Source organism: Macaca mulatta, chromosome 7 (assembly GCF_049350105.2).
Source record: "Macaca mulatta isolate MMU2019108-1 chromosome 7, T2T-MMU8v2.0, whole genome shotgun sequence".
In the NCBI taxonomy this organism is placed as follows: domain Eukaryota; kingdom Metazoa; phylum Chordata; class Mammalia; order Primates; family Cercopithecidae; genus Macaca; species Macaca mulatta.
In genome coordinates, this window is record NC_133412.1 from 132369180 (window position 1) to 132386839 (window position 17660).

Consider the following 17660-nt stretch of genomic DNA (forward strand, 5'->3'; position numbering starts at 1 on the left):
GGCTTATATGCACTCTTTTTTACAGTACCTGGAAGTAGAGGAGAGTTTTGGAAATTATACTGAATTCAGTCCTATAAAAATATAAATTTTAAATACATTTGATTGCATCTTTAAAATGTGCCAAGTAGTAAGTTTCATTCATTTATGAACATACTAAAATCTCTTATTCTTGGGTATATTTGTGATACCCCTATGATTTCTGATCCACAAATAGAACTATAATTGAAACAAAGTCCAATAAAAGGAAAAAATTAGTAGAACTCCCCATGTTCTCTTCTAACTGGCCCTGAGACTGTCTGAAGAACTTCTGACATAATGGCTTTAGTGAACCAGAGAGTCTCTTAAAATTACATCTTGGAACATACAGAATTTAAAACAAAACAAATCATTGTTTAAAAGTCGGTCCCATTGTTATCCCTGTAGCTGGTGCCTGCAACCTTGGGAACATTCTTCCTCTCTGTATTTCCTCAAGTTTGCATCTAACATTACATTGAAGTTTTTAAATTTGTTGGCTAACATAGAAAAACTTTTCAATGGACCATTTTGGTGGATTTACAAATGAGTAAAATACTGACAGTGAAATTGTCTGCATTTATGGGCATGGGTTTCAAGTATGCACAGAAAGCAAGCTGTAATTTTAAACAAAAGAGTCAATATAACAACTAAGGAGTTATTGAGGTGTATACTTAGAGTTTTAATGGGGTTATTGAGAAGGCTTGCAAACACCCTTTTTTCAGTAGGATACTGTCACCTGCATTATGCACTCAGGAGAGTTCATTAGCCACTTGAAACTCCATATAGATTCCACAGAGACAAACTTAGGTACACATGGAAATAATAGCTAACATTTATTGAGCATCTTGTGTGTGGGGGCTAAGCACTTGGTTAAATACTTTAGTTGTCTTTCAGTTAATACTTGAAACAGTTCTGGAACTATATACATCCCATATATAGGTATGTACATACATATTGCTGCAAATACAGTTTTTAAACATAATGGTGCTACATATATATTGTTATAAACCTTTCTTTCTTCTTCTCTGTCTTTTCTTCTGAATATGTTCATTTTTTTCATGTCAGTCCTGTGGACCTAGTATGTTCTTTGTAACCCTGGGCATAGGGTTCTTTAGCACTATTTCTCAAAGTTTGCTGCACATTGGAATCACCTGTGGGGCTTGGAAAAACACCCATGCCTGGGCCCCAACACCAGAGATTCCGATTTTGTTGGTGTGTGGTACAGCATTGTTGTTGAAGAATGAGATAACATTTATTAAAACATTCCCCTACTAAAAGACACATGATTCTCTATTACAAGTTAGGAAACCTGTTTTCTATTTCAAGGTTGTAATGAACACCTTTGTTGATATGTCTTGGTGCCTGTGTATGAATATATCTGTAGGTCAACTTCTTAGATAAGCAATCTAGAAAGTTTGCTTTTGTGTAGCTAGAAAGTGTAAGATGTGGATCAAAGGGCCAGTGCATTATCATAACAGACACTGTCAGGTTGCCTTCCACTGAGGTGATACAGTTGACTTTCCCATCCACAGTTATGAGATTGCCTACTGTGGGGCTGAGGTTCTTCCCTCAGTCATCTTTCACTCTGTAGTGTTTTTTTTTTTTTTCCTTTAAGTTTGTTGTATATTTGGAGGGTTGTATATCTAAATGCTTATGAAAGTTCCCAACATGAAGGGAGGTTGGGGAAGTTCTGTGTCAAGGCGTTATTTCTCTAAGTCTTTTTAATGTTGTGTCTTTGGAATGAAATTTTATAGGCTGACATACCAACTTAATGCCTTTACTTTAATCATCAGAGAAGATGTGTAGCAATACGTCCTAGAGCCACACAACACCTGAAACAGGACAGCATTAGAGGCAGCTGTCCTCTCTACTGCCTTATTTCTATACTTCATCTTGCATATAGTTGAAGCGTTCATCATCTTTCCATACGCCTCTTTTGAACATCCATTATGTAAAATTTGTAAGTAGAATTTTTACGAAGGGCAGGGTGCTGCTTTTGAAGGGAGTTCCAGTTTTTATAATGTGACTCTGTCATTGTTTCTGGGTGGCTTCTCCTTGCCGCATCATCAGCAGGACGCATTAAGAAAAGCTGGAACCGAGGTGTGGTATAGTGCTGGCCATGATGCAAAGCTCAGCGCGCTGCCCCAAATGAGCCCCTCTGAGCAGCAGGCATTGTGGAGAGACTCAAGCTCTAATAAACAGCTTGCCACACTGTGATTTTCAACTCAGGAATCACCATATACTTAGCTCTCTCTAAACATTTTTTACATTTGTAGTGGCAAATTGTGGCAGTGTCCACATGTGTTCAGAATGATCTTTCTGAGGAAAAAGTGTGAAAGCCAGTGGCCCTGGGTGCTTATATCTTGAGGGTTTGCAGTAGATTTTCTATCTTGGTAATCAGTTCACAATCGCTTCTTGGCCAGAGAAGATACCTTCAGACTTAGAAAGTAGAAGGATAAGTAGATATGATCAGTGACTCAGGATATTAAGGGGAATCATATCAATATTGCAAATGTCAATGTCCTTGCAGTAACTAAATTGGGTATGCAAATGTGAGAGTTTTTGTACAATTGGTTGGATTGGAATATTAAACCTGCTGAATTCTTCAAAATATACAGGAAAGCTTTTTTAAAAAAAATGCCTTTTCCCATCCTGCTCCAGAAACCCTCAGAGAATTTCCCACAATTTGAAGATAAGCTGACCAACCTGCAGAGCCCTTGATTTAGTGATGACAACTGCCCTCTAGAGATTAAACCAGTCTCATGCCAGGAATTTACTCTGCTGATACACACAGGAATGTCAGAGAAAGGAATCTGGTTAACATATTTCCACCAAACAGTAGTTAACAAATAAATCCTTGTCCCCAACTTTTTAATGTAGTTCCCACTTCCCTTTATAGTGTCCACCCAAAAGCCATCAGACATTTCTTGAGTACTTCGGGGTGCTAGATGGTGTGAGGAGACAGAGCATCTCATTTAGCCTTTAGACTACGCCTGTGAACAGTTTCTGCCTGGGCTAAGAAGGAATCTTCCCCTTGGCATGAAACATGAATTGGCATGTTTAATTAGTGGGTAAGAGCTACATGATCCATCCATTTTCTTTTTTTGCACGGGCTGCTTGGAAGCTCACACCGAAGTGTTGTGCTCTAGCTTTCCTACTCTTAGATTTTTTTCATGTACAGCCCCCTGGGTTTCTCCCACCTTGACTTTCTGTGTTTCATTCTGTGTTAAAAGTTTGGTCTCATTGTGTTTTCATTGTAAACCATCTTAATTCACTTTCTTACAACAGAGGGGAGGCAAAAATATGTACAACTTTATTTTTACAGATGATAAAACTGAGTTTCAGAGGATGTAAGTCTCTGTCCTAAAGTCATTCCAAGAAAGAAGTGGTGGAGCTGTTATTTGAACCTGTGTTGCAATTCTGCGGCTGCCCATGTGATATTGTGTCTATCAGTTTTTCCCTAACTGGAAAGCACAGGCATCTGCATGAGAAAGTTGGAGGTTTCTTAATTGTTACCAGAGAGTGAGGCTAATTTTCAGCAAGAATCTTTGTTCTTTGTGATGTTTCATTTTCTCCTGTTGCAATTGTATTAAAGTAATCTTGGCATAAAAGTAGAAGAACATAAAAAGAGGAAGGTAATTAGTGAGTTTTAAAATTTGCTTTCAGTATAAACATGAACATATAAAGTCCCCTGGGCAAAATTTTATTTCTTTATTTTCAGTTCAGTAAACTGTCATTTACCAAGTATGCCAAGAGCCATTTTTCTCCACAGAAGCCCATGTAGAAATAAAAATTATACCTTCTTGGCAATAAAATGCCTCCATGATAAAATACAGTTACAACGTTTGAGAAGGAACAAGATTGAACAGCATCTGGTTTGGGGCTGTAAGGACTGGGAGCAGTACTCACTTCCCCAAGGGACCCTGTCTAGGCCTCACCAGGGAGAGGGACTTAGTGTGACTATGAGCCCTCAGCCCAGAGTACCTCCAGTATCTTCTTTAATCCATAGTAAACTTTGCTTCAAGTTATGGTAAACATAATTGTTGAAATTAAGTATATATGCATTCAACTTCGCATCTCAGAATTCGCCTGCATTATTTCAATTGTGAGGAAGTTAAAAAATGCCTAATAATATATTTCTTTTTGAAACAATGTCTTTTAACATTATTTGCATTTTCTATGTGGATGGCACCAAAGGGTTGACTGCTTGTTTGGGAAGATCTGAAGCCTTAAATACCAAAAGTGTGGTCGTTGTGGTGGGGGGACATTTTCAGAGGCAGCCACATTCACCTATATTTGTGAAGACTGACTTTAGGGATCATACACTTGGATCACAGAGGAGCAGTGTGTGTAGAGTACAGGTGACTGCCGGTATCTTGCAACATACAAGTATTCTTTCCATGACTGATGGCCTTACTCTCAGATTTTTGAAAGAGCTGCTGGTGATTCAGGAAGGTTGCATTCTTTTGTACATTTGTAAAGAACAAAACTTGGCCTCTTAGATCAGAGGGAGAGCTTTGATGTGACAAAGCTGGCAGTGGAGTTGTAATATTTTATGTTTTTGTAGCCCCCACAATTTAAATTTGTCTTTGTACAGTATCTGAGCGGATCCCTTAGAGGCAGATTGGAACCCAGAGGGAGAAAATTATTTGCATTTCTTTTGACTTCAGCTTACAGTTGTTTATTGACTTAACTCACAGACTAGCAACAGGTCAGCAGAGGGAGGGCACAGCTCTCTGTGAGCTGTGATGTCTTCAGGGTGCTCCAAGGACACTTTGGATTTGGCTCCTCTCCCAGATGATCTAGACGAGATGTCTTGGCTTCCACACTCTGGTTTCTGTCACGTGAACAGCACAAACTTCCTAACTCGAGGACCTTGTTATATTGGCTTTAGGGATTTATACCCTAAACCCATGGTTATGGTATTACGTGACACAGAACAGTTGTTGCCAGCTTTTTAGGATCAAAACTTGGAGGTCCTCTTCTTTGCTGTTTACATGTGGGGTGGGGCATAGTGTTTCTGGTAGGGCTTGGAAAAGGACTGTTAATTACACGCTGGTTGAGGCCTGGTCTGGCCTGAGGGTATGCACGGACTTCACCTGGGTGCCCTCCTCCCTTATCTAGGGAGAAAGTGGGGAAGGAAGTGGGCAGTTCTGGCTTCCACTCTGTGTCCCCTGCCTATGCTGAGGCAGAGAGAGCAGACAGAAGTAGAAAGTGTTTTCAGGGTGCTAATGGCTTTTTTGAACATTTGCATATTGGTTTCCCTGTCCATAGATGCTTTCATTGTTTTCTTCTTGCCTCAGAAAAGTTACTGGGTCTAGAGGATCGACTGCTGGGTGAAGTTCCAGGAGCCACTCCAAGAAGTGCCCTATTAGAACATCCTTTTGGGACCAAGTGTATGGGCAGGGCTGTCCCTCCACTGACACACTGACTGAGAAACGCCCTTTCCGTTTCCTGATGGAGAGGATGTTGAAACCTGCAGGGAAAACACAATTCCCTTTCAGACGTTTCTCCTATAAGCTTTAGACTACAACTCGTGATTTTTTTTTTTTTTTTAAGCTCCAAATAGTATTTGGCATCTGGTGTATTTGCAAAATGAAACCAGACATGAGGAATGTGAGAGAGGAGAGGGATGGCCAAGGAGAGAAGCAAAGCAATTTTTTTCCTTTCACATTTTTCTTGATAAGACAATTTGGGTTAACATTATTGTGTTGTTGCAACGCAAATTACATATCAGGGCCCTTTGGAAAATTGCAAAATGTGAGGTAAACTGCAGTTCTGAAAACATGGGTGTGGCAACTAACGTGGAGGGTCCCCCAACCTTTCTCTTTAAAGTTGCTCTTATTGCATAACTCTGTTTTCTTGTCCTTCTTTTTATGGTTGTGACATGAATTCTATTGTTTCAGAAATTCCAGAGACCATTTATAGTACCAGAACAATGACTATATTTTAGTGTTGGCATTATAATTCTTAGGAAAATTCAATGTCAGATGCTGTCCATCTTGATTCATGTAATAGAAGTGGGGAAGAACAATTATGGTTCCCACTGCCCTTTGCAAGTGGATGTAAAAACTCTCACAACTTCTAACCAAGCTGGTGGCTCTCAGGAACTCATTGTCCCTCCCTCCCTTCCTCCAGCATATCTTGACTGCCATTTCCCCTAAACCCCTCCAGCTAGAGGAAAACCTTGGCAATTGGATTCCTCAGTCTGGACAGTCATCTTATAAATGTGTGGCAGAAGTCCTGATGAACCAATTAAAATAGTCTGCATATCAGCGAAAATCTGTTTTGTTATGACAACCTTAACATTTCACTCATGTATTAAATACTGATTGTGTCTTGCTTTGTGGAAAACACACTTTACATATCACATATATTATGACTTGGCATTATCAAAGGAAAGTGTTAGGGAGGGTTTTCTTGTGGACTATAGGTTGTTTTCCAATGTTTTACCGTCATAATTATCATCATCCACATTCCCTAAAATTTGGCCTCAGTTTTTGACTGTTGCTACATTGAGAGTCTTGCTTGTTTTGTTAAAGGGCGGTACAAATGACTCTGACTTCTAGCTAGGCCACAGATGGATTGGATTTCTTCCTCTTTGCTAAGGAAAATGCACCTGCTCCAGAATCTTAAGAAGCTTTTTTAATTGTTTCCTTGTGCACAGCATAGCAATAGTCATCTGTAATGTCACAGATGGATTGCAGTTTGGATGTCCCAGAAGTGACTTCTTCCTCTACAGCAATGCCAGAAGCTGAGATTAGAAGATGTGCTCTGGTTCAGGGCCCAGCTGTCATGGTGAATTAGTCCTCTTCCTCAGGCTGATCTGATTAAAAAGAGACCGATGTGGAAACCTAGGTCCCTAGTTTCAGGAACTATGCATTTCCTCTTCATCGGACAGGAAAAGGACCAACTCCCCTCCCTGCTGTATGTCTGCACTAGTCTATTATCTCCCCAAATGGCGTTTTGAGTTTTCTTAATCTGTGTCTCCAGTACCTAACACTCTGTGGGTGTATTGAGGAAGTTCAGATCATGATGGCTGAGTAAGTGAATGTTTTCTTGGGCAAAATGTTGACTGAATATAAGATATTGGGGAAATGTCTAAAAGATTTTATCAGTGAGTCTCTTTTCAATGGCACTTACTTGGGAATGAGTTGAAAAACTACGCACCAGCTAGTTTGGCCAGAAATTCCTCACTGTTGGGAAGCTGGAAAGCTGCAAATATCCCAAGGATGGAATTCGTTTATGAGACTTCTGTCAGCATGAGAAAGCTTTACAAGTGCCTGAGGAGAACTCAATGATCGGATTGGCTTCAAATGTCTTGGTGGGTTTGAAAACAGATCTGCAGACAACTATGGGAAGAACACCCAGTCACATTTCTCTGACATTCAGAGGTAAGACCATCTGTTCACTTAGGCATTTATACTTTTGCATTCAACAAACATTTGTTGAGAATATACTACGTGCCAGGGATTGACTAAAACTTAGTCCCTGCCTTCAGGATCTCATAGACTAGTAGGGGAAATGGACATTAAAAAAAAAAAAAAAAAGGACACTCAAGTATGTATATCATGCTAGACGTGTAGAAAGAAATGTGTAACAGTTCTGGGAAACTGAAGGCCTACAAAGCAGCAGTATTTGAGCAGAATCTTGAATGCTGAGTGGAAGAGTCAGATAAGGAAGACACTCCAGGCTGAGGACACCGTAGATGTGTGGGCTAAGAAGTGCGACCATTGCCGAGGTCTGATGAGTGCACGCGGATGCCTGCGTATGAGGCATGTTTAGGGTATTGGGAGATGTGGGCTGGAAAATAAAGTTGGCAAGGGCCAGGGCAGAGACCACCTTCCAGCATGTAGCTCCTCTGGTCTGGGCCCCGCCATCTTCAGCCTCTTCCTTCCTAGCACCGCCACGACTCAGCATCCACCATGGCTGATTAGGCTTCAGCCACATTGGTCTTCCCTAGTGACTGAAATGTGCCAGCTCCCCACCTGCCCTGGTCTTCACACATACCTCCTTTAACCTGGAATCGTCTTCCCTAGCACTTTGCAAGACTGGTCCCATTTTATCCATCAGGTCTCAGCTTAAATGCCTGTGGTCAGGAGAGGCCCTCCCTGATCATACTATCTGAAGGAGCTGCCCTCCCACCACTACCACCATTGCCCTTCACTTTCTTCTTTGCATCCCCTGTAATATGAGCCAACTTCAGGAATAACGTTTTAGTTTTCTTGATTTTTTTTTTCCTGCCTTCCCCAAAGCACACAGGTATCTTTTTCTCATTTTCATCTCTTTTCCCTTAGTGCCCAGCCCAGTGTTTGGAATATTTGGCTCATAATTTTTACTTGATAAACATTTGACTAAATGATGAAATGGATGGATATGATGGGCTAGGGAAGCTGTTGTTACTTTTATGATGTATGGGCTTCTCTGCATAAACATCTCTACCAGCAAATCAAGTGTGTAAGGGCATGGGCAGCATTCAGGGTATTGGGAGATGGGGGCTGGAAAATCAAGTTGTTAAGGGCCAGTGCAGAGACCTCTCTCCAGTGTGTGGCCCCTCAAACTTCTGTCTTCCTGATGGCCTGCCTTTTTCCATCTTAAGTCTCACCTGTGAAATGGGGATGATGAAATGAAGTGATGGGTGCAAATATGAGTATTAAATCATATATACAGGGCAGTTGTTGGAATCACTCGTCAGCGAAGTGCTAGGGCAGTTAAGGTGGGCAGGTGCTTCTGAGGGGTCCAGTGGAATGATTCCTTTTGTTTCCTGTTTTGGTCTATATCTAAGAGACTAGGCTCGGAATAGTGGAACTCCATATATGGGGAAAAAATGGATGCCTGTTGAAAATCTCCAACACATGCCATCATCTAGAGTTTAGGGATGGGTTTAGGAAAGGACCTTGTATTTGGGGATCCGTGGAGGAGTCAGCATAAAAACTTGGCCTTTGGGTTTCACTGAGGCTTCCATATACAAATTACCATCAAAGGCAATATTTTGGTGCTTATTGAAAGGATTTCAATTAGGTTCTTAAATGTAGTAGACCCTGTGTCTTACTACCCATCTTAGAAACTAGCCAAGAACTTCATATTCTTTTGTTTATAAAACTGTTGGGATTTTCTTTTTAAGACTTGAAAATGCTTTGGACTGATTTTTAGATCTTAACATTACCCCCTACTTCTCGCCCCTCCTCAGTACAGCCAGAATGTAATATAACTTGGGTTTAAGTGAAACTTGTAACATGCAAAAGGAAAACTGTTGCTATGTTCGTTTATTCTGTAAATACTTTGATTGTACCCCTATGTGCAAAACACTAAATGACATGTGCCATGTCACTTTTCCTCAGGAGTTGATTCTTCAGTGAGGAAATAAAGACCCAGACCTCTATTTACAGTAACTGTTGGCTGTACATGATGGGGGTCACAAAATGCTAAGAGAGCCCAGACCATATCTAGTTAGGCAGATTAGCAAGACTGCCTGAAAGGGATGGCTGGAAATGAGCTTTGAAGTCTGAATGTGGGCCATAGGACCCTCCATGAGCTGGCCCTTGCCTATTTTAGCCTACTTTATTTTCTTGCCCTCATTTCCCAATAGCCTGAACATTGCCTTCCTGCCCTGTCTTCCTGGGCAACACTTCCCCATCTCCCACAGTCATACAGACCTTGTTGGTAATCCCAGAATGATCTCTCTTTAGTTTACCGAGGCTAAGATATGTGACACTAGCCTGGCTTCCGAGTGGGATGTGGTCCCTGCTCTGAGGACACATACCAGAGACAAATATTAACAGTTATATTTTAATGAGATAGGTCATGACTCCCATGTCCTAATGTACATCAGCACTGCTGCTGCCTACCTGTGTTGGGTACAAGAATTGAGATTAGGTTGGGCACAGTGGCTCACGCCTGTAATCCTAGCACTTTGGGAAGCCAAGGCCGGTGGATCATGAGGTCGGGAGATCGAGACCATCCTGGCTAACATGGTGAAACCCCATCTCTACTAAAAATACAAAAAATTAGCTGGACGTGGCGGCAGGCGCCTGTAGTCCCAACCACTCGGGAGGCCGAGGCAGGAGAATGGCATGAACCCCGGGAGACAGAGGTTGCAGTGAGCCGAGATCACGCCACTGTACTCCAGTCTGGGCAACAGAGCAAGACTCTGTCTCAAAAAAAAAAAAAAAAAAAAAAGAATTGAGATTAAGCATGTAAACTTTTATAGCAATTTGACATTGCTGAGATCTTTCAGTTTATAACAGATTGGATGAAAACAACTAGTTCTTTACCACAGATAGTTTGAAAGCTGGTATGTAGATTAACCTAACTTGGATATTTTTGATAGGAACATTTTTGCATACTCATACTCATTTCCGCCTCTAATGTAAGCAGATAATCATATCAATGGGTTTTTAAAATCTCACTTTATTTATTGTGAAAGTAGTATGTCTTCAATATGCCAACTTAGGAAGTGCAGAAGAATGTTTTTGTTTGTTAAAACAAACAAGGTAATCTCTACATTTGTCACAGAACTAACTGCTGCCTGCATTTTATTTATTTTGTCCTTTTTGCCTGCTCATATATGTAAATTTTTTCTCACAAAAATGGGTCACTGTATTGTTTATTCTTTACGTGTTTGCACGTCATTAAATATTCTTTTACAAAGGGCTGCTTGGTAGTCTGTTATCTAGTTGTACCATAACTTATTTACCTTTTCTGTATGGTTCTTCATTACAAGCACTTATTCTGTGCCCTTATTTGCTCTTATAGATAATGCTTTGGAAACTGCTGTGAAAACATTTTTGATAATGTCTCTGAATATTTCCTAAGCATACATTTTCAGAAGTAGAAATACTAGGTCAAAATGTGTGACCACTTTAAGACTTTGATAAATTGCCCTTCGGAAATGCAGAACTGAATTTCAGCTATCAGCAGCAGTGGGTGTACTCTCAGGATTGGTACTTTCAGGGTGGGAGGATGTTGCTAGACAAAGGCAAGAGCGAGAAGGAATGAGTGGTCTACTTGGGTGGAAGGTGAGAGGAGTGCAAGATGTTTACGGGGCATCGAAAATGCCTGTTGAGTAACGTGTAGGATATTTTTGAGGAATTAGGAAAGACAAAAGTTGAGCTGAAATCCACTGAAAGCCAATTTAGAATGGTATTGGGGAGCCATTGGCAGATTTTCAGCAGGGAGATGAGACCCAGAGCTCTGCTCTGAGAAGATGGTGGTATATACAGCACAGTCTGTACCATACCACTCATTCCCTGTATCCTTCATGCTCCTTCCTACCTCATGCCTTTGCTCGTACTCTTCCCTCTGCCTAAAGACCCTGTTTTTCATATTCTGTCAAAACTCCACTCATCCATCCAGATTCTTAGGTAATTCCTGCTCAGTTTACTTGGCACTTACTGGCATATTACCTTTATTATAACTATCTGGTGAACTACTGTCTCTTACTAGATTATGAGCTTCTAGTGAGTGACCTGTTCATTTCCATATGCTTAGGCGACTACTGTCATTCCTGGTACATAGTAGGTATTAATGCACATTTGCCAAAGGAATCCCAATTATGACATATGTCTCAGTGTGACCTTGCACAAGTACACCCTAGGCCAGAAGACATATGCTTCAACAGAACAGGACATTGGATGTTTGACTTAGTCTTTGTTTAAGAGCCACTTAGAGCATCATTGTGGACTCTGTGATAGACACACTGCTTTTGTCCTTTCCCTCCCTCCCCATCACAGAACCTCCCAGTTCCTAACGGTAGAGACCACTTTCACTTCAAGTCAGCTGAGGACTACACTGTAGAAGTCTCTGGAAATTATAGTTGTTTATGAGTGCTTTTACTTATTTACATAGTAGTATTAATTACAAAATCAAGAAATTGGCTACACATTTTGGAGTTGGATTATCTGATTTGGAAGATGCCGTAAGTCAATGGGTTGGAGTTTACGTTTAAAACTTAAGAACAAAAAAAGTTCAAAGAAGGCATTGGTTTTCTCACTGTCCAGATTTGTTAAATGTTGACAAACTTGACCCTAGTCTTTCTTCTAAGTGTATACTTCTATATTTAAGTGTATAAATAATGCATTCACAGCCTTGTTCTATCACCTTCCCTGACCAAGATACGTTTCTCCTCCCCTGCCCTTCCATCTCTTGAAGGACCAATACTCATCCTACCTTTTTTTTTTTCTTTTAACCTCATCTCTTTTTAAACATTGAAGACTTATAACAGTTATACATCTAAATGTGTCCACTATTCTTGAAAAAGCATGAAAAGAACATTCTTTTTCTTGCCTTTTTCTAATCTTAGTCCACTCTCAGAAGAGAGGAATTAGGGATTTGTTGTCTATCCTTTTGGACCATTTGGTGGAAATAAATGTATACATATGGCTTTTTGTATGACGTTTTAAAAAAGACACAATGGCATCATGCTATGCCTATTGTTCTTCTTTGACTTGGTTTTTTTCAATAGACAGTATCAACTGGAAATCTTTCCAAGGCAATATATACAGTTGTAACTTAAAACATACCGTCTATCATCATTAAAAACATATTTTTGTGGTGAAAATTTGGATTCAAAAGGGTAAAAGTGAAAATAAGTAGTTCTCCAACCCTCTGTTTTTATTTTGAGGATTACTGCTATTAATATTTTCTTTCATATATTTATAAATACATACATTCTTTAAATCATGTACTCCTATAGCATTTTCAACATTTTCCCATATCTATATACACAAATGCCTTGATTCTTTTAAATTAGTGTATAATATTCTGTTAGATGAGAGTGTGTGTGTGTGTGTGTGTGTGTGTGTATGTGTGTGTATGTGTGTGTGTGTGTGTGTGTGTGATTTAACCATTTCCTTTCCTTACTGGTGAATTCATTTTGTCTTTTCAGTTTGAAAATCTCTGGCCCTTCTAGCTCAAGTCCTGGCTTTATTGTAAATTTTAATTAGTTAATACAATGAACATTTATGGAGTGCCTTCTCTTTTCCTGGCATTGTGCGGGGCACTAGGCGCACAAAATACTTGATGCACAGCCTCTTCCCCTGACTTCAGTTACCACAGTCTAACAGGAAGACACACTTATAAAGAGCTTAGAATGTGATCATGCTAGAATGGATATATATGTCATAGCATATATGTTATTTATTCTATTTAGGGAAGAGACTTTTAAGTCAGTCTGGAATCAGACTTTAAAAGATAAGAAAGAGATCTCCTAGGGGGCAAAGAAGAGAAGGTCATTCTTTCAAGAAGAGTAACAAGAACAAATTAGGTCGGCAGGAAAGGGAATGTGATGTACAAAGAACAGACAGTAGCTCAGTGTAATTAGAGTGTATGTTGTTGGGAGAGTGGCTGGAGTTGTCCTGTTTGCTCAGCAGTTATTGCAGGAAACAGTCAACAAATGAATAGAAGGGTGTGTGTTCTCTGCCCAAGTGGACTCTAAACCCACTCGGTGGTGTTCTTTCTGTGCCCTGCAGGGTGCACACAATGTCGCCAGCACACGGAGCTCTTTCTTGAGTTGGTCTGGGCTTTTAAAAACCATTTTGTCTGTTCCCGTACTCTTAACCAAGTCATATCCTCTTTTTGCAGAGTTTAGTCACATCAAGAAATAGAACAGAATTCAACCATGGCCCCAAGAAAGAGAGGTGGACGAGGTATTTCATTCATCTTTTGCTGTTTCCGAAATAATGATCACCCAGAAATCACGTATCGGCTGCGAAACGATAGCAACTTTGCGCTTCAGACCATGGAGCCAGCATTGCCCATGCCCCCTGTGGAGGAGCTGGATGTCATGTTCAGTGAACTGGTGGTGAGTCCTAGTTTTCTATCCTGGCATTGGTGGGGAGCCAGGGAAGGAGAAGAGGAGAGGATGTGAATGAGTTGGTTTGGTTTGACATGGACTTTTCCTTTTCAGTGAAATGGCCCGCATTCACCTTTATGTCTGCACCCTCACGTCAGCACTAAACCTGTGGAGAAGGAAGAGTTAGAAGAGGGTAGTATTACCACATCCAAGTGCTTTGCTGGAGCTTTAAGTGGGTGGAGGGATTTAGACCTTCAGTTCTTCAAATATGTGGCAGTACTGCATCTTAAGTTGCCCTTCTTAATTTGTCTCCATCCCAATCCTTAGTCTATACATGTATGCATATCCTTCATTTACTTCACACCTATCGGGATTCCCTAATGCTCCCCTACCCCCACACCGAATATACAGTTTTAATGTATTTTTTAAAAAATTAGTCATACTTCCCATCCTGTTGTTGATCCTTTGGTGAAAGACATTATTACTTAAGTACAGCATTATTATTTAGCCTAGTGATAGGATTAGAATAATAACTGTTGTGGGAATCTTTTTATAGATACTATCATATTTTAGAATCAAGTGTACTGAAATGAAGGATGTATCTAGTGCAGGACCCATTCATCAAGAGATGTATGTACATTCTCCAGCTTAGCTTTTCAAGCATCAGTTGGTGTTTCTATTCTGTATTTCAGAAGATATTATGGCATAGTTTAAAGGGAGCTAGCATAGGAATTAGGAAGACTTCGGTTCAAATCACTGCTCTGACTTTATTTTCATAATTGTAAAAAATCATGTTATTTTTCTGATCCTGTTTTCTGAAGGAAGAAAACATCATCTTCTAGGTTTGATATAATGTTTCAGTGAGAACAGTACACACTGGGAGTGGCCCAGTGCCTGGCCTTTAAACTTGCTTAATAAATGTTACATGAATACTGTATCCTGCCTTGATCACCACTGGCATTTTGTAATGGAGTTAGTTCTTCTTTCTTTCTTTTCTTCAACTTTCATTTTAAGTTCTGAGGTACATGTGCAGGATGTGCAGGTTTGTTACACAGGTGAACATGTGCCATGGTGGTTTGCTGCACAGATCATCCATCCTATCACCTAGGTATTAAGCCCACTATCCATTAGCTGTTCTTCCTGATATTCTCCCCACTCCACCATCCCCTTGCCCCCTGCCACATGCCCCAGTGTGTGTTTCCCCCCATGTGTCCATGTGTTCTCACCATTCAGCTCCCACTTATTAGTGAGAACGTGTGGTGTTTGGTTTTCTATTCATGCATTAGTTTGCTGAGGATAACGGCTTCCAGTTCCATCCATGTTCCTGTAAAGGACGTGATCTCATTTGTAATGGAGTTAGTTCTAAATGGACCATTTATATTGTTCAACAGACACTAGAGAATACTATTCATTTTGCATGATTCTTTGGTCAAGAACATACTGTAGGCTGCTTTAGTGTTCTCCTTGGGTAATATCTGAACTGACCATGTCACTCCAACTCTTACAGACCAGAATTCACTTATAAAGCAGAAAGATAAACCAATATGAGATTGGTTATGAAGCTGATGTTTGATTTCTGGTCTGCGTGGAGCGATGGGCCTATTGCCAACCAGAGTTGGTCGGGAAAAAGAAAAGATGACTCCTACCAGTGTACTTGCACTTTATGATCTTGAATATTTTCCATGTTTAAGGAATCTCTCCCTTCTCTGAATCTCCACTGCATGAATAATTCTGTTGCAGGTGTTAACAAGGAAGTTTGAAATAGAAAGCCAGAACCTGCCCCCCAAAGATCTGACAGTAGTAAAAGGAGATCCATTACAAAGAAGATACGATGGCACCAAAAGCATAATCACAAATTACCTAGGTGTGTAATATGTGTTGTGCGGTGTAAGTCAAGGAGGTGAGGAAGGCGGTTAGGGAAGACTTTCTGGAGGAAGTGAGCTGTCAGCAGGAATTGAAGGTGAGAAGAAAAGTTGGGGGGATTCATGTTAATGACTGTCTCAGTCATCTTAAACTAGGTTATGCTGTGATAGCAAAACTCCAGTGGTTACAACAGCAGAGGCTTATTGCTTGCTGTGCTGTGTGTCCACTGTGGGTCTGCTGTAGTTTTGCTCCTTCCTGTTTTCTGTCCAATACCCAGTCAGGGTAGAGGAGGAAAGGCAAACCTGGCAAACCACTCATAGGCTCTGAGCGTATGCTTGGAAATAACAGATGTCACTTGTGCCCACATTTCACTGGCCGGTGCAGATCACATGGCCACATCTGAGTTTGCATGTGAGGAGGCATCATTCTTCTGTAGAGACTGGCACCACAAGTCTTGTGGCCAAGCCTGAGGTCATGGGGCAGGCAGATGACACATAGTCCTCTTCTAGGGAGGGCAGTGAATCATCTACCAAGATAGCAATCAAGTAGGGCAATAATGATGCATTGACAGGCAGGGTTTTATTTCCCACTTAAAATGTTTTAAAACTGAAAGTCTCTGGTTCAAGTTGGTGTTTGGATTCAAAAAAGGAAAAAAAAAAGTCAACCAAAGGACGTAGGTGTTGCTGATAGCTAATGACTGCCCTCAATGGTAGTGGAGCTGGTAGGCAGAGCTGGCATCCTCAAAGCATTCCAGGTCTACAGTCCTTTCAGTCATATTCTGTCAGTCTCCCAAAATGAGAGCGAGGAGCCCATGTGGTGGCAGCTTCATGTACATCTTGAAGACAGCTCATTGTTCTGTGTTCGTAAGGGAGAAAATTCCATTCTCTGCCTTATTGATGTCTCTATTCTGTGTGAAAATTGCCTACAGCTGCTAGTTGTGAGAAAGCCAATGCCAAACCAGAACTTTAAGCTGAAACCATTGGAAAACAAATTATCTTGAGGTTTGTTTCTGTCCTGGTGAGTGAAGGATGAATTTTTATCTACTCTTGACTTCAGGGACTAAGACTACAAATCTATCCAATTGTCAGGGGTGGCCTGGCCAGGAGAGGTAGGCTCAAAGCTGCGGCAAGCCTCTGCCCCAGGTTCTCTTGAGTAGTAGCTGAAGCAGTTCTGCCTCTGGTCTGGTACAGCAGAGGGAGGCCACATGTGGTAGTGGACAGTGCCCGGACTCTGGAGTCAAACACTTTCCCCAAATGCCCGCTGTGTAGCGTAGGAAATCTTCTTTTAAGATGATTTCTGTTTGAATTTTAATTGTTTACTTACCTATAAAATGGAGATAATACCATCTTGCTGATAGGGTTGGTGTAGAGGTGAAAGAAGATAACCTTTAAAAAGTCTGGCACCTAATAGATGCTTTACACCCCACAGACTAATACTGCAAGAGGGATGAGAGATAATTCTAGTGTCTTCTAGACACAACACTCTAAGCAAATATTTCAGCTTTTCCTTTTCTTGAAAGTAAATCTGCCCTGGTGTGAGCAGGCCAATGTGGGTCTAACCTATCTGTTAGAAAGCATGTCATCAGAGTTGGTTGTTGTGAGCTAGTTTCCTTTGCCTCATCTGATGAGTCACTCATTTGATGTTTTTAAAAGTGATACCAAGTAGAGTTCTTTCAGAATTGCTTACTGAAACCGTATCACCTCATTAATAAAGCAAGCCTCAATAGGAGGTCAGCTGTATGAATCTTTGAAGAAGGTGGGCAGCGTGGAGCACCTTGTTCTGTAGTAGGCTCCCTGCAGTAGCCAGGGGAATCAGAATTAGTCCTACCTCAGGACTTAGCATTGTCTTCCTAGTCTCATCCTGCTTAACTTAAAAAAACAAAACAAACCAGGTTTATTGAGAAATAATTCACTTATGTAAAGTGTGCAATTCAGTGGCTTTTAGCATATTAATAGAATTGTGCAATCATTGCCAAAATCACTTTTAGCAA

At 40.7% G+C, this 17660-nt stretch overlaps 1 protein-coding gene across 4 annotated transcripts in view; it reads left to right on the forward strand.

Moving 5' to 3' along the window:
* The window catches only part of DAAM1 (dishevelled associated activator of morphogenesis 1), a 180540-nt gene that overhangs the window by 58280 nt on the left and 104600 nt on the right, over positions 1-17660 (forward strand). For all 4 annotated transcript variants that reach the window (XM_015143761.3, XM_077937888.1, XM_015143762.3 and 1 more), the window contains 1 exon segment: positions 13597-13816. In XM_015143761.3, the coding sequence (XP_014999247.1) occupies positions 13634-13816 (183 nt within the window). In that variant the 5' untranslated portion in view covers positions 13597-13633.